The sequence below is a fragment of the Hemiscyllium ocellatum genome, chromosome 34 (genome assembly GCF_020745735.1).
Source record: "Hemiscyllium ocellatum isolate sHemOce1 chromosome 34, sHemOce1.pat.X.cur, whole genome shotgun sequence".
NCBI classification, from domain to species: Eukaryota; Metazoa; Chordata; class Chondrichthyes; order Orectolobiformes; family Hemiscylliidae; genus Hemiscyllium; species Hemiscyllium ocellatum.
In genome coordinates, this window is record NC_083434.1 from 18,261,804 (window position 1) to 18,287,722 (window position 25,919).

Genomic DNA, 25,919 nt, shown 5'->3' on the forward strand with positions numbered 1-25,919 from the left:
CAACCCAGGGAAAATACTTTGTCTATTTACCCTATTTATGCCCCTTAAGATTTTACAAACCTCTACAGGGTCACCCCTCAGCCTCCGACGTTTGGGGAAAACAGCCCCAGTGTATTCAACCTCTTCCTATAGCTCAAATCCACCAACCCTGACAAAAACCTTGTAAACCTTTTCTGAACCTTTTCAGGTTTCACAGGGGAAGGAAACCAGAATTGCACACAATATTCCAAAAGTGGCTTAACCAACGTCCTGTACAGCCGCAATATGACCTCCCAACTCCTGTACTCAATACTCTGACCAAAGCATACCAAATGCCTTCTTCACTATTCTATCTACCTGCGACCCCATTTTCAAGAAGCTATGAACCTGCACTCCAAGGTCTCTTTGTTCAGAAACACTCCTTCGGACCTTACCATTCAGTGTACAAGTCCTGGTAAGAATTGCTTTTGCAAAATGCAGCACCTCACATTTATCGAAATTAAACTCCATCTGCCACTCCTCAGCCCATTGTAATCAGAGGTAACCTTCTTCACTGTCCACTACACTTCCAATTTTGGTGTCGTCTGCCAACTTACTAACTATACCTCTTAAGCTCACATCCAAGTCACTTATATAAATGACAATAAGTAGAGGACCCAGCACCAATCCTTATGGCACTTCACTGCTTACAGTCTTCCAATCTGAAAAACAACCCTCCACCACCACCCTCTGTCTTTTACCTTTTCTAATGAAAACCTTATGATCATGACAATCACTCTTGCCCAAGAGCTCCTCACACCAAGTTTTTTTGTCATGCTGCTTACATCAATCTTAAATCTTTGTGCCAAGTGCACGATTGTTCTGCCACTGGAAACAATAAGAAACAAAATCAAAACAATTTTGCATTATTGCAATAAAATGTGGGATATCTAGCTCATACTGTGAAGCAGTAATTTCAGAATCGATGCTGTAACCAAAGAGAAAGAAAGGAGAGGAGGTATTGTGTTATCAAAAAAATGGAATACTGTTTTGGTATAGAGAAGTCATAACTTCACTGCAATGACAGGGATTTTATTCTCCTGCTTGAATCCAGAATTGTATATTCTTTAACAAAAATTACATGATAGCCCAGTGAAAGACAACTATAATTTGATGCCTAATTATTTGGCTACATATCCAGTATGCAGCGCTAACAGAAAAGCTATGTTCAACTGGGTCTCTTTACCCTGCCACTTTGTTCTTCCCATTCCAAATCTTACCTCAAAAGTTCATGTTTTTATTTATTTCAATGCATGAAACCAAAGTTACCTCTATTATCGCATATATGTATGTGAAGTAACTGGTTAAAAAAGTTCTAAGTTAATGCTTTGTTGTGCAAAGCAAGTAAAATTATTGTTCTTAATACTCTAAACCAATTTAAAGAAAACAAAAACTGCCCAATATTAAAGCAGCCATGAACCAGCGAGGACAGATTTTTTTTTTAACTGGGTCCTCTCCAAATGGCATAACACAAGTGCAGCACCACAGATTTGCTGTATTAACAGAGAGTATATTTTGCCACCTCAATTAAAAGGAAGCGTAACAGAAAAGAGGAAGCTACCGTTATGATTTATTGGCTTAAAACTGCTTAATACACATTTTAAAATAACCACAACATTACTTAAAGATTATCCTAACAGGCTGCACAAAATTGCTTAAAATGCAATGTTAACTAGGGTGAATAGATGGTTATTTTAATTTTAAAAGCTACCATTTTCCATGAGACATGTTACCTACTGTAATGGAGAATATGTACAAAACGTGACTGTGTTCCCTCATGATTTAATATACTCCCAGACCAGAGAGAGTTCAAAACTGACATTAAAGCCTTGGCCGTCATTCCAAAAAAACTAAGCACTTGTCTAACAACAGTCACTTAGCTCAACATGTCATTACAGCATTGATCTAAATATAGAGAAAAGAACTAAATTTAAGAGATGAATTGAGAGGAATAGCTCTTGGCATGAAATCCTCTCAACTGGCTCGAGCCTATAAAGAAAATTTTTTGGAGAACATATCATTGCAGTCCCAGGACAGCCCAGATGCTCCCCAGCACCAGACCAACATTTCTCTTAAGCAGCACACATCCAGAAATATATCCTGGAAGAAAATCAAGATGCATACAAATAGAATTTCCTTCAGAAAGTATGCACGTGCAACCACCAGGCAATCTTAAGTGGGACTATGCAACAAATGAGCCGTACACAGCAAATGAAAATTAGAGGGAACATTGTGTCAGACATTAAATGGAGTACTGAAGAACAGTTAGTGCTCTGCATCAAAAGCAGAAAATCCAAGAACAAATCAGTCCTTTAATTGAACATTTTGTCAATGCTATGTCTATTAATTGAAGCAACAGTTGAGAATCTTGCGACAAAAGACAAAATAATTAAACGTGAAGGATGCATGAATGGAATGACTCATTGTTGTGAAACTGGAACAGTATATCCATTTGGACTTTTACCATAACCAACAGTTTTAGTAATACTAATGTTATGGACCTCAAGTGAAATAAATACAAGTTTAAACCTAAAACAGCAGAAAAATCCCATCAAGAAATCAACTGCAAGTCATTCAGAAAACTGGTCTTTGAATGATCAGTAAAATATTTACTAAATACTTTGATGAAACGATGCTGAACAATTGCGTTGATGCGGTGAATAAAAATACTCGAAGCTATATTAATGAGATCTCTCAAACAACATAATTAACAAACTGGAAATATATGAACTGATAGGTTAACATTAATTCAGCTAATTGTAAGTTTATATTGAAAAAGTAAAAGAAACCTAAAGTTTTTGATAGACATCAATGAAACCTATTAAATCAAGGCAGAAACTGAGCACCATTTTACTGAAACTCATTTTTTTTCTTGACCAGAAATATCTGTGACTTGCAGACTGCAGAGATGCAGTAGCCTTCGTTTTAACAACTCTGCCTTGCATTTAAATGATTTACAGTTGAATTCACACATCAATACACCTAGCATAACGATCTAAAATAACAAATAACGAATAGAAAATGCTGCTTGTAACTGCACGCTTGTTCAACTCCTTTAAATCTTACATGAAACTTTTAACCTTAAGGTTAAGATTGCCAATCAGACATATTAGAATTTCACAATTACTTGCAGTTTTTCAGATAAATGCAAGTCAAACCCTGTGTCATTGCTAAATTGTACTGGAGTGAGCGAAAATAATCTAGTTTCCTTTACAGAGTTTCTCTGGAGTGACGCCTGAGGAACTGGAAGATCAGGACTTAGGTACAAAGCTGCTATCACTGATGGTCATAATTAGTGACAAGTTTAGACAAGTTACTTTGTTATAAATGTGGACTAAAAACATAGAGAAAGTTTGTAGGCAAAACCTCATATTTATCATACATTGTGGAGAAGATTGTGCTGATGTTGATGGCATATATAGATTCAACTGACACAGAAGTGTTCTCGAGCTCAACATAGAATTAATAAAAGATATACAATATTTAAAAAAAAGGTTTCAAATCACAAGAACCATGCCAACTATTTGGCAGTTCAACCTCACATGTCAAATCTTTCCAGCAATGCTGTCCCCTGGCAGTTCACATAAAATCTGATTTTGCAAATTCCAGAAGATCGTGAAGCAAGTTCTTAAGATTTCAGAATGCCAGCATTGTTTAAAATAGTTAATTATTCCTTTTAACTAAGAAGTACCTTCTTCTGTCAAGAAATTGTCAAGCTTCCATTTGGCTTCTCTGAATTCACCATGGTCCAAGTTTTCAGATTAGCTTTACAACAGTTAAAACTAAGCTTGAAAATGTGTTGCTGGTTAAAGCACAGCAGGTTAGGCAGCATCTCAGGAATAGGGAATTCGACGTTTCGAGCATAAGCCCTTCATCAGGAATGAGAGAGAGTAGCCAAGCAGGCTAAGATAAAAGGTAGGGAGGAGGGACTTGGGGGAGGGGCGATGGAGGTGGGATAGGTGGAAGGAGGTCAAGGTGAGGGTGATAGGCCGGAGTGGGGTGGGGGCGGAGAGGTCAGTAAGGAGATTGCAGGTTAGGAGGGCGGTGCTGAGTTGAGGGAACCGACTGAGACAAGGTGGGGGGAGGGGAAATGAGGAAACTGGAGAAATCTGAATTCATACCTTGTGGTTGGAGGGTTCCCAGGCGGAAGATGAGGCGCTCCTCGGTGGAGTGGGAGGGAGAGTTAAAGTGTTGAGCCACGGGGTGGTTGGGTTGGTTGGTCCGGGCGGCCAAGAGGTGTTCTCTGAAGCGTTCCGCAAGTAAGCGGCCCGTCTCCCCAATATAGAGAAGGCCACATCGGGTGCAGCGGATGCAATAGATGATGTGTGTGGAGGTACAGGTGAACTTGTGGCGGATATGGAAGGATCCCTTGGGGCCTTGGAGGGAAGTGAGTGTGGAGGTGTGGGCGCAAGTTTTACATTTCCTGCGGTTGCAGGGGAAGGTGCCGGGGGTGGAGGTTGGGTTGGTGGGGGGGCGTGGATCTGACGAGGGAGTCATGAAGGGAGTGGTCCTTGCGGAACGCTGATAGGGGAGGGGAGGGAAATATATCCTTGGTGGTGGTGTCCGTTTGGAGATGGCGGAAATGACGGCGGATGATACGTTGTATGCGGAGGTTGGTGGGGTGGTAGGTGAGAACCAGTGGGGTTCTGTCTTGGTGGCGGTTGGAGGAGCGGGGCTCAACGGCAGAGGAGCGGGAAGTGGAGGAGATGCGGTGGAGGGCATCGTCGATCACGTCTGGGGGGAATCTGCGGTCCTTGAAGAAGGAGGCCATCTGGGCTGTGCGGTGTTGGAACTGGTCCTGCTGGGAGCAGATGCGGCGGAGACGAAGGAATTGGGAATATGGGATGGAGTTTTTGCAGGGGGCAGGTTGGGAGGAGGTGTAGTCCAGGTAGCTGTGGGAGTCACTCACTTCCCTCCAAGGGCACCCACACCTCCACACTCACTTCCCTCCAAGGCCCCAAGGGATCCTTCCATATCCGCCACAAGTTCACCTATACCTCCACACACATCATCTATTGCATCCGCTGCACCTGATGTGGCCTCCTCTATATTGGGGAGACAGGCCGCTTACTTGCGGAACGCTTCAGAGAACACCTCTGGGCCGCCCGGACCAACCAACCCAATCACCCCGTGGCTCAACACTTTAACTCTCCCTCCCACTCCACCGAGGACATGCAGGTCCTTGGACTCCTCCACCGGCAGAACATAACAACACGACGGCTGGAGGAGGAGCGCCTCGTCTTCCGCCTGGGAACCCTCCAACCACAAGGTATGAATTCAGATTTCTCCAGTTTCCTCATTTCCCCTCCCCCCACCTTGTCTCAGTCGGTTCCCTCAACTCAGCACCGCCCTCCTAACCTGCAATCTCCTTACTGACCTCTCCGCCCCCACCCCACTCCGGCCTATCACCCTCACCTTGACCTCCTTCCACCTATCCCACCTCCATCGCCCCTCCCCCAAGTCCCTCCTCCCTACCTTTTATCTTAGCCTGCTTGGCTACTCTCTCTCATTCCTGATGAAGGGCTTATGCTCGAAACGTCGAATTCCCTATTCCTGAGATGCTGCCTAACCTGCTGTGCTTTAACCAGCAACACATTTTCAGCTGTGGTCTCCAGCATCTGCAGACCTCATTTTTTACTCGAACAGTTAAAACTAATGCTACTAACAGGAATGTAGGAGGTTGAGAGGTGACCTTATAGAAGTTTATAAAATAATGAGGGGTATAGAAACAGTTAATGGTAATTGCCTTTTCCCCAGGATGGGGGATTTCAAGAGGAGGGGCACATTTTTCAAGTGAAAGGACAGAGGTTTTAAAAAAAAGACAAGAAGAACAAATCTTTTATCTAGGAGTTGTTCACATGTGGGATGAACTTCCAGAGGAAGTGGAGGATGTAGGTACAATTACAATGCTTAAAAGACATTTGGATAAGTACATGAATAGGAAAGGCTTGGAGAGATATGGACCAGGTACAGGCAGATGGAACTAGCTTAGTTTGGGATTATGTCCAGCATGGACTGTTTGGACTGAAGGTCTGTTCCCGCGCTGTATGACTTTATAAAATTCAAAGACTTATGGAAAGGCAAACTTCTAAATCTTTACTAAAACCAGTATCTCAGGTACTACAACTATAATAATGTGAAATCAGCTCTGTTGATCAGGATACTGCATCAAAATACCAAATAATTGACTTCCTAAGCTCATCGTTTCATAACTTAATCAAGGCACAAAATTTCAAAGAAAACACTAAACATTTTCAGACACCCTGAAGGCTTCACTACAAAGGGATCAAACTGATATTGGTGTGGGGGAGAAATTTGCAACAGACCGTATTGGAAACCCAAAGAGCTATGCCTCCAGGATTGGTCTGTTGAGTCTTCAGAGAGCAGACATCATCCATGTTTTGAAGGAGTGAAGATGACATGAATGTGCAATGCGAGCATAAGAGGTACAGTTAGTAAGTTTGCAGATGACACCAAAATTGGAGGTGTAGTGGACAGCGAAGAGGGTTACCTCAGATTACAACGGGAACTAGATCTGATGGGCCAATGGGCTGAGAAGTGGCAGATGGAGGTTAATTCAGATAAATGCGAGGGGCTGCATTTTGGGAAAGCAAATCTTAGCTTGACTTACAGACTTAATGGTAAGATCTTAGGGAGCGTTGCTGAACAAAGAGACTTTGGAGTGCAGGGTTCATAGCTCCTTGAAAGTGGAGTCGCAGGTAGATAGGATAGTGAAGGTGGCGGTTGGTATGCTTTGTTTTATTGGTCAGAGTATTAAGTACAGGAGTTGGGAGGTCATGTGGCAGCTGTACAGGACATTGGTTAGGCCACTTTTGGAATATTGCAAGCAATTCTGGCATCCTTCTGATCGGAAAGATGTTGTGAAACTTGAAAGGCTTCAGAAAAGATTTCCAAGGATGTTGCCAGGATTGGAGGATCTGACCTACAGGGAGAGGCTGAACAGGCTGGGGCTGCTTTCCCTGGAGCGTCGGAGGCTGAGGGGAGACCTTATAGAGGTTTACAAAATTATGAGAGGCATGGATAGGATAAATAGACAAAGTCTTTTCCCTGGGGTCGGGGAGTCCAGAACTTGAGGTTTTAGGGTGAGAGGGGAAAGATATGAAAGAAACCTAAGGGGCAACGTTTTCATGCAAATGGTGGTACGTGTATGGAATGAGCTGCCAAAGGATGTGGCAGAGGCTGGTACAATTGCAACATTTAAGGGGCATCTGGATGGGTAAATGAATAGGAAGGGTTTGGAGGGCGGGTGCTGGCAGATGGGACTAGATTGGGTTGGGATATCTGGTCGGCATGGACGGGTTGGACTGAAGGGTCTGTTTCCATGCTGTACATCTCTATAACTCCAATTCTCCGAATCTTTTCTGGAGTTTATCATTTCCATTTCTGGTCTTGCTTGCACCAGTTCATTAAAATTGCAGTTGCAACAATAATTAAGCTTTCTGTAAAAAAAAAACTAGACTTCTGCTCAAAGTGTGAGATACGTCAGGAACCAGTTTGTCAGGAAGTAACGATTCCTATCCTACTATCACTAATGTGGCAAGACTGGTGAAAGAGAAAATGACCAGAATAACTTTAATAAAATTTAAATGCATTTACATATACTTCAATAATGTCAGCAGGATTATTCATTGATTTTAAATAGTCAAGGAGCATTCCTTGCCTTTAAACTAAGTAATATTTTACAATTGGTGTTAAGAAAGACTCTTGTTCAAGAGTGAAACTATTTTCAGAAGATTTTAAGTGCAATCCAATATGCACAGAAAATGACTGCACACAAGTATATTTTTCGTAGAGTGAGAAGGGGGTTCCAAAAAAGAATGATAAAAGAATTAGCCAGCACAGATAGAACTTCAAAATATTTAGTTGTGAAATCCTGAGATGAATCAAGATAGATGCAGATGTTATAAAAATAATGCAAAATGAAGTTAGTTTCCCCATCACTAGAAGAAACACTATTAAATCAGTATACAGAAGTGTTTATTAACTGGCACACAGAACACCAAACCTCAATAAATAAATATCTGGTCAGTACCCTGTGATTTTATAGAAATGAGAACTATGACCAGTAAGTGATCCTAACCAATTTCACATTGAGGAACAGTAGATAGTTTTTTTTTTCAATACAATCATGTATATTTGTTATAATGATTGATCAAGAAGCTGCACAAACATATAGCACTATATGCACCATAGGTCTTGTATATAAAGACAATTGTCTGCTCAACTAAATGTGTTAAAAATCTCTAACTTAATAAAATGTTGAACTATTAAACAACACACATTTGATCACATTATTGTGCAATTTAGCTCTGTAGATTTCTGTATAACTAAATATTTTTGTCTAGTGATGGCAACCGGATCCAAAACGAAACAATTCTGAACTCCACATACTAGACAAGATGCTCCTTAAGCAAGGATTGAACCACATTCACTTTCCATGGGTTGAGAGAATCTTACTGGTTAGCTCACAAGGACACAGGAATCGCATTTTAGCTTTGAAATATGAACCTTTTGTGTAAGTCTACCACTGGAACAGCACTAGGTCTGGACTCAAATCGGGACAGTCCTAACCAACAGATTATCTTTGTGGATATCCACAGAGGGATGGTTAAGCTGGTACAACTCACTAAAGTGGAATGCAAATATTACTACACACAAGTTCCATTAAAAAGACAAATCAAATAAATATAAATGGAAAACAGAATGCAAGTTAGACAATTTTATGCAACAAATCTTCCACATGCTAAGAGAATTCAGATCAGCCCCTTACTGATGAAAATTGAATAGGGGATAAGCAATTTTTCAGTTTCACAGGGGCAAATCAATAACGCATACTCAGTATAGCTGTACAATCAAATAAACAATGAGCTTTATATAATATTTTACTGGCAAGACAAAATTTGCATGCACGGGCTTCAAACAAATAAAATGGAAGGAATAATTTAAAATGCAAGTATGTACTGTATTTCTCAAAAGAATGATTTATTTGACAATTTTATGAAGAGTGAAAATTACAATAAACAGAAGACAGAGTCCCAAGGCATAATTCAGTGAGCGAACTACAATGTCATATCCATTAAAAAAAAAGTGTATTAATAACACCAGAGAAGACAGACTGAATTATGGTCAGTCTAAATATTCATTTTCATAAACGTCCCATTTACTCATATACATACTACTTGATTTTTCAGTCAACCAACCTTCTCATAATATCCTTATATTCTTCAGCATCCAAAAGTTGAGCTATTTCGGACATCAACATAGTAATTCACTAAGCATTCACAATTCTGGAGTAGAGAATTCTAATGATTCTTGCTGTGGAAGTGCCAAATAGTAATAATGTCAATGGACTAGTCACTCTAAACCCCAAGTTAATGTTTCATGGGACATGAATTCAAATCCCACAAGATAGATGGACCTACATCCAACATCCAAGCAACACAAGACAACCAGAGGCCCCATGAACAAATTACAGCCACAGAAATGACCTCCTGTGCCTTCACACATTCTGAATGTTCCAGAGCTGCAGATCTGGAGGCTTACCTGCAGTGTGACCAACAGCAGTGTGGCACCATTAAAAATAAAGTGAAGTAACAATGATGAGTAATGAACCGGAACGATCTAAAATCACCCTAAACCAATGCCATCTGGTTTTGGGCTATCGCACTCTAAGAAAAAGACCTTGGCTATTCACTCTATCCATGCACCTAGTCATTTTATAAACCTCAATAAGGTCACCCCTCAGCTTCCGATCAAGGGAAAAAGCACCAGCCTGTACAGCATTTCCAAACAATTCATATGCTCCAGTCCCAGCAATTAAATTTGTAAATCTTTTCAGCACCCTCAAGTTTAACAACATTTTCCAATAGAGGGGCAACCAGAATTCAACAAAGTATTCTCAAAGTGGCCTCACCAACGTCCCGTACAGCTGCAACATAACCTTCCAATTCAGATTGTCAATATTCCGATTAGTGAAGGCAAGCATGTGAAAAGCCTACTTCACTACTGTTTACCTGCAGACTCCACTTTCTTGGAACAACTTTCCTCCTCCCAGAGGTCTCTGTTTGGCAATGTTCCCCTGGGTCCTACCATTATAACTGTACAAGTCCTGTCCTGGTTTGCTTAGCAAAATACCACCCCTCACAATTACCTAAATTAACTTCATCTGCCACTCCTCTGCCCATGGCCCATCTGACCAAGTTTTACTGTGAGATGATCTTTTTCACTGGTCTACTTTACCACCTATATGAATACCTCCTATATTCATATACAAATAATTTATATAAGTGACAAAAGCCAGCATAGATCCTGATGGCAGACCTCTAGTCATAGGCCTCCATTTCAAAAAAGCAACCCTCCACACCACCCTTGATCTCCTACTTTCAAGCCAATTTTGTATCCAATTGGCTAGCTCCCCCAGATCCCATGTGATCTAGCCTTACTAATCAGTCTACCATTGCGGAACCTTGTCAAACGCTTTGGTTCAGTCCATACAGACCTCTACTGCTCTGCCTTCAATCTTCTTTGGCAACTCCTAAAAAAAATTCAATCGAGTTAGAGAAATACAATTTTCCATGCACAAACCAGGGGTGGCACTGTGGCTAGCACTGCTGTCACACAGCATCAGGGACCCAAGTTTAATTCCAGCCTCAGATGACTGTCTGTGTGGAGTTTGCAAATTCTCCCCATGTCTGTGTGGGTTTCCTCTGGGTGCTCCAGTTTCCTTCCACAGTCCAAAGATGTGCAGGTCAGGTGAACTGGCCAGGCTAAATTGCCCATAATGCTGGATGAATTAGTCAGAGGGAAATGGGGTTGGGTGGGTTACTCTTTGGAGGGTCGGTATGGACTTGTTGGACCGAAGGGCCTGTTTCCACATATATGGGAATGTTTTAAAAAAAAGCTAAAGTCGACTTTCCCTAATCAGTCCTTGCCTTTCCAAATGCATGTAGATCCTATCCCTCACAAACACCTCCAAAAACGTACCCACCACTGACATAAGACTCATCAGTCTATAGTTTCCTAGATTTTCTGACAACCTTTCTTAAATAATGGCACCACATTAGCCAACCTACATTCTTCCTGCACATGTTGTTGACAAAAGGCAGTCAATTAAACAAATATCTGGGCAAGAGGCTGTTATGGACCAAGCCAGACGCCCTCAAGATGTTTTATGAAGGTAGTCTAGACCCTAATATTTATTATTTTAAAGGCAGATGTGAAGTAGATATTCCAGGTGTGATGCAGCTGGTCAAACCACTCTGCTTTAAGCAAAACAGAAAAACACTACAGTTGAAACATGAACAAAAGAAAACAGAACGTCGGGGAGTCCAGAACTAGAGGGCATAGGTTTTAGGGTGAGAGGGGAAAGATATAAAAGAGACCTAAGGGGCAACTTTTTCACGCAGATAGTGGTACGTGTATGGAATGAGCTGCCAGAGGAAGTGGTGGAGGCTGGTACAATTGCAACATTTAAGAGGTATTTGGATAGGTATATGAATAGGAAGGGTTTGGAGGGATATGGGTCGGGTGGTGGCAGGTGGGACTAGATTGGGTTGGGATATCTGGTCGGCATGGACAGGTTGGACCGAAGGGTCTGTTTCCATGCTGTACATCTCTATGACTCTATTGGAAAATGTAATTGATCTGATACTGCAACTTAACTAAGGAGGTGCTCCAATTCTGTAACATCCCATAAACAAACCCCTTGACATAAAGGTAAATTGATACACTGATTCTTATAGGCAGGAGGGTACTACTCCCAAAGAGATTTCAGACAGAAAAGCAATCAGGAATTATCTGCTGAAACTTGGAACTTTTCTCTGGAATTCAGCATCTTGTGACTACTACAGCTAAACCAAACCAGAATAAAACTGAACTGCGAGAATTGGCCATTCCCTACCATTGTTAAACCAGACACTTCAGCATCTCTGCCTTTACGAACTTTCTTGAAAAAAAACACCAAGGATAAAATAAACTTTTTAAAGTGACAGCAGTCACAGGGCCCAACAATCTCTGTCCTAGCTTTCCACAAAGTTCCGGAAAATGCCTGATCAGGTCCTGGGGATTTATCTACATTTATACATTTTACGATCTCCAGCATCTTCTCTTCTGTAATATTAAGTCTTGTCAAGACATCACTGCTTATTTCCTCAAGTACCTTTGAGAAAGTGTATATGGTAAAGAGTTAAGTTTAGGGTTGTTGACAAAAGGCTCAGCTAGCATGACTTGGATCAGGTAAGAACTTGCAGTAAACAATGAGATGTTGGAGGTGAGGGTAGTGGGTTGACAAGGTATAAAAGCTTTCATTATGTAAAGCCATTTAACAAGATGAAGAAGCATTCATTATGTAAAGTCAGTTAAACAAGGTGAAAAGCATTCATTTTGTGAAGCCAGTTAAGGTGAAGAACATTCATTGTATAACACCAGATGGCTCAATCTCTACTACTGGTACTCGCCGATTGTAACAGCCACCTAATCAATATAGATGTTGCTGTATTTGGAGGCTGCTCCCTGTAATTGACTATATAATTCTTTAAAGAATCTGCTGCTCAAGAGAAGACAGAGAACTCACGTTTCTGTGCACATGGGTGATTGTTCTCACTCCCTCCAGAGCCCAGAATAAAGATGAAGGAGGTAAAATCATACAGCGTCTCTGTGCATTTTGCTTCGACTAAGGCAGGAATGGGACAACACCCTAGCTTCCATGTCCTTCTCCACAGTAGACCAGCCATACTTGACACAAATGCAGAAAATTTCCCATTTTTTTTGTCAATTATCACTATTATTCATCAGCAAGCATTCGCAAGGTATTTGTTTTTTGTCATATTCTAATAGTTGTTGTAAATACTGTAAACTCAGCTTGAGCAATAGCCCTTCAGAAATCCCTGTTGAAATCCTTGCTTGACAATCTCAATGCTGTTTAGAGTGAAATAATCCTCCGTGCTCACAGGAGATGGGCAAGCTGGGAGAAGGTCCTGCAAAGATTTTTAGGTCTGATGATGGAAATAATCAGCTTTCTTAAAATGAAGGAATTAAATACACAGTAAACTATGTTACGGTGCAGAGGTTGAACCTCTCTGTTAATTAAAAATAAACACTCAAAAAAGCTCACCTCATGGTCTGTTAAAGGCAATAAGGGAATGAAAGGGAACTCCTAATTTCCACTATTTAAAGAAAAATAACAATTCATTTTCTAACAGAATACTAAACAATACTTTTAACAAACTGAACATTCTTCCCCTAACTGAACATAATCTTATCAACATGCTGTTCCAATAACACAATTATTAAATATTACATTTACTTAATTTCAAATCCACACAGTCTCTGTCTTCTGCACTGTCTTCAATCTTCTGTCTTATCTCCCTGGGTCGCCTTCCTTTTTTTTACAGCGAATATGTTTTACAGGATAAAGGTACTTTGATAGAGTGTCTTCTAATTTCTTTGAGAGCAAGATGTTATATGGGCAGTTAGCTCTATGTCAGTTGCTTAACTGATTAGTAGCAGTTGCTCTCTGAGCAAATTTTCAAAATGCCCTGTTTTATAATCCCCAACATCACTCCCAGTCATTGATCCAATGTTGTCAAAACAATAAATTCAAACTAGACTGGGTTTTAGTATCCTGAACACAATTTAAACTAATTGGTTAAATATGAATTATCGCCAAAATAGCAACCAAAACTCAGATATCCATTTAAAAGCCAACTGTTACATGTATCTATTTCGGAACAGCCTGTATCCCAACCTTCCCGTTTGGGCAGCTGAGCCTGCACTTTTAAATTTACTTCAGTATTCAGAAAACACTTTCTACTTTAAAGCGAACATACATGCGAACATACAAGGGTGAGTTCGCAATACCTCACCCTTAAAAAAAAGAACCAACAGAATGAAAAGAATGCTTCCACCCCCCATCCCCAATTCTTAATACCATTACTATGACAGACTTATGTCATTGATCCAATTTATATATATAAAATATTGGAATCAATATGAGAGGTGTGTGCAGAATTTATGTGGTCCAATCTTATCTAAACCTTTTCTTTTAAATCTACAACAACATATCCTACACCGCGCAACATGTACAATTTGTAACTTAAAAATCTGTAACATAGGACTCCAACAAAATAGTCTCATTTTTGTCTTGAAATCTTTCCAAAAAAAATGAGCGAGGGGTTTGTGGTCCATGAACTGTCTCCAAATTATTGTTCAGAAACATTAAAATGTCGTAAGGCCAGTACAAAACTCAATAACCTTTTTTCGATGGTGAAGTATTTTTTCTGGCAGATATGGAGTTTCTCCAAAAAGTAACAAATTGGTCAATCACTTCCATCATCATCTTCCTGCATCAATACAGCTCCAACACCGATATCACTAGCATCAAGTGCAACTTTGAAGGGTTCCAAAAACTTTGGTTCAGCCAAACCTGATGCAGTAGTTAATATGGCTTTTAAATTCTCAAATGCCTCCTGGCATTGTTCTGCCCACCAAAATTATGTGTTCCTCTCCAGTAAATCTGTTAGCAGTGCCACCACCCTGCTGAAGTTTGATCCAAACTTCTGGAAGAACCCACCCAGTCACAAAAACCAAAGAACACCTTTCTTCAAGGAAATTCCTCGATGGCCTTAGTCATCATGTTCCTTGGGGTCATCCTTCCATGACTGATGTTATGGCCCAAAGAACATCACCTCTGCCTTCGCAAATTCTGTTTTCTTTAAGTTTATTCACAGTTTTGCTTTTTATACTCGTTCAATGAGCTCTGCCAACTGTACCATGGGATCTTTCCATGAATGGCTAGAAGATTACTACATTATCAGGACAAACTACACAATTTCTTAAACCTGCCACAACTCTGTTCCTACAGCTCCTCGACTTTTCTTCAGGTTTCTTCACTGATCCCACTGGCTTAGCCTCTTTTACCACAGTTATTCCCATACTGCCTTTCTTCAACAACCAGTACCATGACTTTACATGTCCTACCTTATGGCAGTGAAGACACCTTTTCCCAGTGCCTTCCTTAAACACCAGCACTGAGATTTGTGTGTTCCACTCCCTTATAGTGAAACCTCCTGAGCCCTTTCACCTCGTTTCCATCCTCTTGGGGTTCTTTTTGCACCTGTGATAAACTATTCCCAGGCTGCTCTATTCTGTTTTATTGTGAAGGCTCTCCCCTTCTCTCAATTTATAAACCTTACAGGATGAAATTCCTGCCAGAAGTGACATTTCACCTTATGCACCAATGCATATTCATCTCTGCCACTCTTCTCACTTCTTGAACTCTGTTTATCCACCTAAGTTCTTACCACCTCGAGGAGTGAATTTTTAAAATCCTCCAGCAGAATAACGTCTCTTAGAGCCTCATGTCTATTTTTAAGGCTCACATCCATCTATCAAAATAACTATGTTTAATTCTTTCAAACTCAACATAAGATTGACTTGGTTACTTCTTAATGTTTCTGAACTGCTATCTATACGCTTCTGGAACCAATTCATAGGTACTCAAAATAGCCTGTTAACATCTGCATAATCTCTTGACCTCTCGTCTGACAGTGCTGCAAATATCTCTCTCGCTCTGTCTACCAACTTAGTCTGAACTAGCATTATCCACAAGTTCTCTGGCCACTCCACTTGCCTAGCCAATGGAGAACAACTCCATTACAATTCCAGCTTTCCTTTTATCCCTGGTTAAACCCAAGTCTAACCTGTTTGCTAACTTTAAAATATATCCTTTCTCTGTCTTCTAAACTTTCATAGCAAAATTGGAAAGCATCTTCAAACCCCAGAACCTCTTTAGCAATGTTAAGAACCATTTCCCCCACTTTAAAATTTAACCAACCACAAGTAATCGAAATTAAACAGATGTTCACACCTAAGTTTCATTTAACGATCTAGGACACTAATCACCAGTATTTAAATCTGCTGGAAACTTTCGTACCCCAAATCTGTTCAAATCTGTCCAGATCCTCGACCTGATTCGTCCAAGTCTGTCCAAACTGGCCCAAATCCCGGTCGATGAGCCCCCAAACTGTTACGATGCAGAGGCTGAACTTCTCTGTTAACTAAAAACCAACACCCAGAAAAGCTCAACACGCCTCATAATCTGTTAAAACCATGAAGGAGTGAAAGAGAACTCCAAATTTCCACTATTTAAAGAAAAGTAACAATTCATTTTCCTAACAGAACACTAAACAAAACCATTAACAAACTGTACACTCCCCCCCCCCCCCCCCAACTGAACACAATCTTGTCAATACGATGTTCCTATAACACAATTATTAAAGATTACATTAATTTGGAATTAAGTCCACACAGTCTGTCTTCTCCACTGTTTCCAATCTTCTGTTTGCTGATCTCCCTGATTCACCTTTTTTCTTTTTACTGAGAGTACGTTTTACAGGAAAAGGTACTCTTTGATACAGAGTGTCTTCTAACATCTTGATTTCAAAGAAATTAGATGGGTAGTTAGCTCTACAGCAGTTACTTGGCTGAACAATGGCAGTTGCTCTCTGACAAAATTTTCAAAATGCCCTGGTTTTATACACGCCTCCCCCCCATCCCCTTCAACAGTGGTCCAATACTACCAAAACAATAAATTCAAGCTCAATTAGGTTTGAATATACGTTAAGTAGGAACGTGTGTTTTGAGGAAGATGCAAAGCCACTTGAGGAAGATTTGGAAAGATTTAGTGAATAGGCAAGAACATGTCAGATGGAATTTAATCTGGAAAAATATGAAATTGTCCACTTTGGAAGGAGAAACAGATGTGCCGAGTATTTCTTAAACATTAAGAGGCTGTAAAGTGTAGAAGTGCAAAAAGACTTAAGTGAGCCTGTTGATAAGTCACTGAATGCTAACATGCAGGTGTAGCAAGCTACTGGCAAGGTTAACAGAATGCTAGCATTACAAATAATTTGGAGTACAGGCACAGTCAAATTTTACTTGAATTGTACTGGAGCTTGGTTAGACCATACCAAGAGTATCGCCTGCAGGAAAAATAGTTTGCCAGAGGGAGCTGAACAAATGTTCACCAGACATGTATTTGGGACAGCAGGAAGAAAGATTGCGCAAATAATCTTGAGTGTTTCAAAGAAAGAGGCGATCTCGTTGAATCAAACAAAATACTTAAAAACAGAAAGACTGAGTAGATGCATCTAACAGATGTTTCCCTTGATTGGGAAGTCTAGAACAAGGGGTCACAATTTAAAACTAAAAAAGAGGGATAGTACATAAGTGTGAGAGGATGAAATTTTTTTTACTTAAAGCAGCGTCAACCTTTGGAATTCTCTATCAGATGGTTTTAGAAGCTTATTATTTGAAATGTTTAACAAGGGTTATGTGGATGGAGCAAGTAAAAGGCATTGAAATGTTTGATCGGACATGATCATATTGAATGATAAGAAAGCTTGACAGGCTGAATGGCCTAATGCTATTCCTATATTTCTATGAACTGTAAACTGTAGGAAAAAGACAGAGACTTAGCCCAGATTTTCAATTTGCATTTGCAGATCTGATTTTGGATGTGTGGTCCTTCCAATTAAAAATAAAATGCTGCAACACTTTCAGAGTCTGGAGAAATTACTAGAAAGAACAAAGACAAAGAAAGGTGGTCTCATCTAGAAAACCTCTGTACACAGCTGAAGAAATTATTAGATGTGACAGAACAACTTGTTATGTTTGTTCCAAATCCATTTCTTGAAGGTGATTTTGGTGGTTTGGCTACCAAATTCGATCAAAGTACTGAAAAACAAATGCTGGAGATCACAGTGTGTCAGGCAGCATCCAGGAAGAGACAGCAAGCTAACATTTCGAGTCTAGATGACCCTTAGTTCTTAATTCCATCAGGTATTTGACTTACAAAGCAATGCAGTTGATAGAGATTATTATTATGTTAAATGAGATTGAGCTGAAAGTCAAGGCATGGCGAGTTTTGGGGACTCAAACAGAGAAAAATACCCAATCCTTACAATCCTGTGCTTTTAAAGCGAAAGCTTACTTTGACTTTGCATACCTTTGATGCAATGCTCTTGTAAAAGAAGATAAGGAAGTCCCTGAATTGCATCCATCTCTCAGGCACCCATTTGAAGAACGATTTATTATTGTCACATGTACCTAGGTGCAGTGAAAAGTTTTATTTTGCGTGCAGTACAGACACATCATAGTATGATAAAACAGAATGAGGAATACAAAGTTGCAGCTGCAAAGATGTTGCACAAAAAGCAAGATCAACACTAGATTTGAAATTTCAGAATCTATGACAGCAGGAAAGCAGCTGCTCTTGAACCTGTTGGTATGTGTTTAAGGTTTTCTATCTTCAGTCTGACAGAAGAGGTTTAAAAGAAATTACAACTGGGTTGGGAGGTGTCTTTAATGATGGCTGCGTTTCTGCAGCAATGAGAAGTGTAGATGGAATCAGTGGATGGAAGCTTTGCTTCCATGACGGGCTGGGCTGTGTTCACAGATCTGGAGTTGCTCAGCCCGGTTAAAAGCAGTTGCTGTACCAATGCTTTCTATGGTGCATCTACAAAAGTTAGAGAGAGTCCTTAAGGACATGCCGAATTTTCTTAGTACTCGGAGGGAAAAAAAAGCCATTGTTGTGCCTTCTTGACAGTTGCATCAATGTACGTAGCCCAGGACAGATTGTTGGTGATTGTCACTCCTAGGAACTTGACTTTTTCGACCATCTTCACCTCAGCGCCACTGATGTAGATTGGGACACACCCTCCTCCTTGCTTCCTGAAGTCGATCAGCTGCTCAGTTTTGCTGACTTTGAGGGAAGAGATTGTTATCTTTAGACCATGCCACCAAGCACTCACTCTCCTGTATTCAGTCTCGTTATTGTTCGATATGCAGCCTACAACTGTGGTGTCATCAGCAAACTTGTAGATGACGTTGGATAAAATTTGACTTCCTGTTGTGAGCGTACAGGGAGTACAGTTGAGTACACAACCTAGAGGGTTGTCATGGAGGAGGCACAGTTGCCTATCCTCACCGATTACAGTCTGTAGGTCAGGATATTGAGGGTCCAGTTGCAGAGGGCAGAGTCCTCAGACTCCTAGGTCTCGAGTTTGGATGCAATTATAGTGTTGATGGAGCTATAGTCAATAAGTAGAAGCCTGCAATCTGTAATCCAGACTTCAAGGCACCGGCAGATATCATGCAATCACAGGTGGCACAGTGAGACTTGGTGAGTAGAGGACAAAATGAGTAATTATATACACACTTGGTTTTAGATTTATATGCACTAAAAATAAGCTCTGTTCTATATTTATTTGAGAATAGGTTCTGTGTTGCAATTAAATTCAAGAAGTGGACATCACTGGCATTTTCAATAAAGAGTTAGATCTAGTTCTTAGGGCTCAACGGTATGGGCAGAAAACAGGAGCAGGGTACAAATGATCATATTGAATGGTGGAGAAAACTTGAAGGACCCTGTATGTGGGGTAATGTATTAGCTTGGATAGAAGGTTAGCTGGCTCACAGAAAATAAGTCTGGGGCCTTGATTTACGAACATCCCACTTACGGACACAATCTCATACAGGGTTACAATTTTAAAGACCCGATACACAAACATTTCCAGCACGTACGAATGGCTCCATTATATTGTCCTGCATTGGTTCCAAATTGTGCATAAATTGGACCCTGCTTGCAAGAATGAATCTTTTCAGACTGGCAGGATGTGACAATTGATAAGCAGCAATGCCCCTTAGCTGAGAATCAATAACAAGAGGGCATAGTTTTAAGGTGAAAGGCAGAAGGTTTTGAGGGGAGTTTGAGGAAGGTTTTTCACACAGGGTTGTGGGAATCTGGAATGCACTGCCTGAGAGGGCAGATGTCACAAGGAATTAAGGGCTACGGGGAGAATGCGGGTAAGTGGAGTTGAAATGCCCATCAGCCATGATTGAATGGTGAAGTGGACTCGATGGGCCGAATGGCCTTACTTCCACTCCTATGTCTTATGGTAGTTGAGACAGGAAACGTCACAACCTTTAAAAAAAGGTACCTGCATCCACATTTGACATGTCAGAACACACAAGGCTATAGGCTAGATGCTGAAATGTAGAACTATGTAGATTTAACAGTAGTTTCTGTCTGCGCAAAGTCAATGGGCCAGAGGACCTTTTCTGGACTGTATGATTTTAAGTAAGAGTTTTAAAAAATTTACATCACGAGGTGATTGAAGGCACGGTAGCTACATCTGTGGATGACACAAAGGTTGGTAGGAAAGTATGCTGTGACAGAACAAATACAAAGGCCAATATGGAAAGACAGTGAGTGAGCAAGAATATAGCAGATGGAATACGATGTAAGAATATGCGAAGTTGTTCACTTTGACAGGAATTGAAAAACAGTATTACTTAAAGGGAGAACAACTGCAGGATTCCAAGATGTAAAGGGATCTAGGTGGTTTACTATGTGAAACACAGGTCCTCAGGAAAGCTAACTTTTGACAAAGAAATTGAACGTAAAAACAGTCATACAGGGCACTGATGAATTCACTTGAATACCATATGCAACATTGGTCTCCTTATTTAAGGAAGTAAATGAATTGGAGTAGGTTCAAATGTGATTTATGGACTGATGACTGGAATGAGCAGGTCATCTTAGGAAAGAGTGGATAATCTGGGCTGTTTTTCCACTGGAGGTTAGAAGAGTGATAAAATGTGAATGGCCTCGACTAGGTAGATGTGAAAAGGTTGTTTATTTTTGTGGGTATGTTCAGAAAAGGGAACACAAAATTTGGGTTCACCCTTTTGGGGCTGAAATGAGAGATTCCCTACCACCAACCCTAAGGGTGGTGCAACTTTGGAACTCTCAGAAACCGTAGATACAGAGCTATTAAATATGTTCAATAGGCGGTAACAGATTTGTTAGGCAAGAGCATCAGAAATTAAATCAGGTTTTAAGGGCATGTGGAATTCAGCAAAGTCTGAACATAAACAAATCAGCCATGAAAACACTACATGGTGGAGCAGGCTTGAAGAGTTGAGTGACCTACTTCTGCTCCTAACTCATATGTTCATATGTGAGAGGCAGACCTCCAAATTGGACATAATGTCCATCTTCTACATTCTAAAGCCATTCCACCCAGCACCTAGCCTATCAGGTTATAGAGTCATAGAGATATACAGCATGGAAACAGATCTTTCAGTTCAACTCATCCATGCTGACCAGATATCCAAACCTAATCTGGATTTGTGCTAATATATTACCCTGATCTTAAGTGATGAATTTTGGGTAATAATCTTGTGAGGTCCTTCTGCAAATTAAAATTCACTACCTCCACTGGTTGCTCTGTTGTATATTCTGCTCATTAAACCACAAACAAGATTTGTTAAGTACAATGATTTCCCTTTCATAAATCCTCTTGGCCTCTGCCCGATTATAAGACCGAGTTCCTTAGCATACTTTCTTAAAAATACACCTTAGACATTTACTTCCTATTAATATCAGGGTCAGTGGTCTTGTTTCATTTTTCTCTTTCACTCCTTTCTTGTTGTGCATAACATGGTTACATTTGCTACCCTCTTATACACAGGGATTGTTCTGGAATCTGGGGAATTGTGAAGATCAAAACTGATGCATCGATCTGTACTCATCTCATAATAAGCCTTACAACATAGGTTGAAAATTGCGTTGCTGGAAAAGTGCAGCAGGTCAGGCAGCATCCAAGGAGCAGTAGAATCGACGTTTCAGGCATAAACCCTTCTTCGCATTTAACACAATTCCTGAAGAAGGGCTTATGCCCGAAACGTCGATTCTCCTGCTCTTTGGATGCTGCCTGACCTGCTGCGCTTTTCCAGCAACACATATTTCAGCTCTGATCTCCAGCATCTGCAGTCCTCACTTTCTCCTTACAACAGAGGTTATCAAGTCCAAAGGTAGTACCTGCTTTTTATCTGATTACTTATCCAGCATTATTACTTCACTAATGCTAATTTATTTGGAGTTCCGAATTTTTGGTCTCCTACTTACAATTGATACTTTTTTTTAACCGCATCTACCTTCCAAGTAGATGACAAAGTATCGTTAATATCCACCATTTCCTTATTCCAAATTATAATGTCTCATGTTTCTGACCATGGGTTCACTTTGACTCACTCTTCTTTTGTACTTAGGCGTTACAAACTTTTTACACATTAAACTTTGCTGAATTCTAAAATCCTCACAATCCTTTTTGACGTTACAAGCCCTTCTACTTATCGGACACAGTTGACTACTTTTTCCAAAGGAGATTCAGTTATTAAGCAAACAACTTTTTCTTGCAAATTATAGACAATCCTTTTTCTGATCCTTTGGTCTCACAAATAATGGTTACAACCTATTGAAATTTTTGTTTCTATTGTGAATGTAAAGGCTGTAAAATATGTTTTAAATATTGCTGGCCATTTTAATCAAATAAAATTAGAACCAGTCATCAAATCAGAATCCTGTATTCAATTTTTATGGATCCATATTTGTAGTGACCTGCTACTCAGGTCATTGTGTTCCACAAACATCTGATTTATGGTGCCCACTATATACTCTTCATCATTCATGCTATAATATTGATACATGCATTTGGATGCATCTCTTGGGTATCTATGTAAAGCATTAGTCAATCTTCAGGATAGTACAGAATGAGCAAACATGGATGTACTGTGTGAACATTTTCCCAACCATTAACCTCCGTTGTTCATCAGTTTATATCTTTTCAATTGATAGCAAACTATATGAGCTGCACCAGAACACACACACACAGACCTAATTTCTTCTACAAATATTAAACTTGCAAGTATACAACTGGAAGATAACTTACTGTCAAAGAAATAAGAAACATGTACAGCAACCCTAGTGACAATTTTGAAGTCAGGAAGACAATAAACGTCAACTCATTATCAATAGTTCTACAAGTCAGATGTAAACTAACCAACTATAAAATCGATCTTAATCAGTTTTCCTCAACTTTTAAATCAAACAAATTTACCAAAGATCTCTCAAATACGTTTGACAGAATATGAACAATCAAATGACCTTTGATCTCTCCCAAGCAGCTTTTGAAAAAAAATTAATTGACTTGCCAACTATTTCACATCATTCATAAGCAGGGAGAGATTTAATGCTCTCTGCTCTTTTAAATGTACATAGTTCAGTAATCATGACCATTTTATTAAAAAAAAGAAAAGTGCAACAATTAAACTACCATTTTTCATTGTGGAATTATCTCTCCAGTCCAGTGAGTAGTCAGTGTTCTTCAAATATCTGCCTGAAGATGGCTGAAATATGCTCATCTAATTAGATAGCTTGAGTTAAAATTTTATGTATTTGAACTACCCATAACACTGTTTCACAACTAGAGGCTTGAATCAAATAGAGACGGTAAAAGACCTTGCCCTAACCTTTCCAATGTAGATTTTGCCTATTTATGCCATCTTCTTCTGATCAAACCATAGATCAACTCCTCTCCATTCTCCAACTTCATAGCTAAGTATTTTGTTCTTTGTCTAATCTCGCCGACATTCCCAATCAGGCCCATGGCTTCATTACCCAACTTATTCCTATTTCTATCCATATATCTAAACTTTCCTTGTTCTTCATATCCTGCACATTTCAAACCCGTCTCCTTTTCAAAGCTTTGCCATACACATGCTCTTCCTTAAAACCTCTTGCTCCTTCTGTGAGGAAATCCCTGTTACAACATAATTTTGTCTCCTGGTCTCAACCCCTTATCCTCCTTAGGCACCACTTTTCATATGCTTTATGTTCCCATAACTCAACTCTGACAACTGTCCTGTCCCCATTTATCCATCTATAAAGGTCTCTTCTCCATCCCCAGCTCTGCATATCTCAATTCCCTGTTACCGTCCTGCCCGAACCCACCATGTACTTTCAGCTCCATCATCTACTGATCACATTCCTTGTCCTGTCCACACACTTCACATTTTATAACACAAACTCCACAAGACCTTAAACCTCTAGGGTTCCCCAAATTCCTATTGTCAAATCCTGACAAAACTACTTTTATCTTAATTTTCCCATTTTACATTCACACAGTTTAAAAAAATCACACAATGCTTCACCCTCCTGCTTAAGTATTACATCCCAAGTTAGCTCTCTAGATTTCCAAGCTTCATCCTCCTCACTAACTCCAAATGCGTCAGTATCTAAATTACCCCTTGCTCCACAAAGTTGTCCCAAACACTTGATATCCCCCACTCACTCCAGAACTCTGACATCCTCCTTTGTCCTGAACTTCAGTTATCCTAATTCTTCTTTCTGAAGAACCAAAATCAGCCCCTCTTTCTTTCTCCTCACACCTGGCCAACCGCGGCTCTTCCAATTTTCAGTAATCTCTCTTCATGTTCCACTTGCCCACCCAAACTTCTTACCAGCCCACTCATCTGCCTACCCTATTCTATCATATTTATTTCCCCATCAACGATCTCTCACCTACAGATCATCCTCCCTTGCACTCTGCTCTCTAACTTCCAAGTCACTATCTGCTGCTCTGAGTTCTCTGCTGTGCATGACCCACTTGTGCATCAGAGTTCACCCACCTCCCATCTACTGAACACCTCCTCCCTAGTCCACCCCCAATTCCTTATTCCTTGATCTTCCTGTACCCTGCATTCCCTCATCCATTCCACTCCCATGCCTACTTCATCTCAACTCACTTCCCTCTGCTGTCATTCACTATTCTCTCTTTGCAAGTGTCTGACCTGCCAAGTGTTGGTCTGCCCCTCACCACTTCCCCCCCCTTCCAACTTTCTGAACCTCCATGTCAGCCCACTCTGATCCCCCCATGCTCTCTCCACCTCCAACACACGGCTCTCTGCGCTGTGCTCTCTACCCACCCACATGATCTTGCCCCCTCTTCCTCTCGCACATCACCCCCACCCATGATCTTTCCCCCCACCCTCCCAGATACTCCTCCCCAAGTATCCCGCCAGCAGGTTCTCCCAACCCCATGTCCCCCACCTCCTTTTCACTCCACCGTTTCCAATCCCATGCCTCCACCCACGTTCCCCTTTTCCTTCCTTTATTCCCACATTCGCCTCCTTCCCTCCGGTGTCCTTCCTCCTTCCCCTTTTTTTCGTCCGTGTTCCTTCTTCAGTACTGCACCCCGTTCTCTCTACTTTCATCTCCCGGTTTCCCTTTCCCCCCCTTATCTGCGTCAACCCCCCACCCCCCCGGTCCAAGGTCCATCTGCCCGCCGAGCATTCCCCACCCCCCCCAAAATAAAAGAAAATAAACCGCGGGCTTTACTCTGAGGCAAGGCGGCTGTGCGCGTGTTACTCACCACGGGTCAAACTCATGGATGATGCTCTCGAAACGGATGACGGCGAATAGCCTGGAGCTGAATCCAGCCAACCAGGCCAAGAAAAGGACAGTGAAGGACAAGAGAGATTGCCAGCCGGCCGGGTGGGAGACCAGGCTCCTCACCTCCACCGCAGAACGCTCCGCCATTTTACAACAGTTAACGGAAGAAAGGGGGGAACCAAACCGCGTCGGGGCTTTGAAAATATTTGAGGGTGCAAACAGTAACTGGTAAGTTGGGGGGGGCGGGGGGGAAAGGGGTAGGACCAGGCGAGGGAGAGGGGAAGGGAGTTTGAAGGCCCCCGGCTCTCAGCCCCGCGCGAACATCACTCGCACAGCAGCGGCGCTGGGTCCGGGGCCGCTTGTGTCTGACCAATCTCCTTCCCCAACCGCCGGGGGGGTAGGAACCAATCGGTCGTCAGGGAACCAACGGGAAATTATGGGATGGGGCTTTAGGGGGGAGTGGGGGAAGACAAAAAACGGTGGCAACCACGCCGAACGGAAAAGGCGGGACACGGCGGAAAAAAAAAACCGCCGCGGATTCCATCGACTTCCTCTGCTCCGGGCGACGGTTGGCTGGGTCTCAGAG

At 41.1% G+C, this 25,919-nt stretch overlaps 1 protein-coding gene across 1 annotated transcript in view; it reads right to left on the bottom strand.

Annotated features, from left to right (window-relative positions):
* stt3b (STT3 oligosaccharyltransferase complex catalytic subunit B) overlaps window positions 1-25,900 on the bottom strand; it is a 117,091-nt gene extending 91,191 nt beyond the window's left edge. The window contains exon 1 of the mRNA XM_060849922.1: window positions 25,314-25,900. Coding sequence (XP_060705905.1) covers window positions 25,314-25,480 — 167 coding nt within the window. The 5' untranslated portion in view covers window positions 25,481-25,900. The remainder of the gene's footprint in view (window positions 1-25,313) is intronic.
* Between the last annotated feature and the right edge of the window lie 19 nt (window positions 25,901-25,919).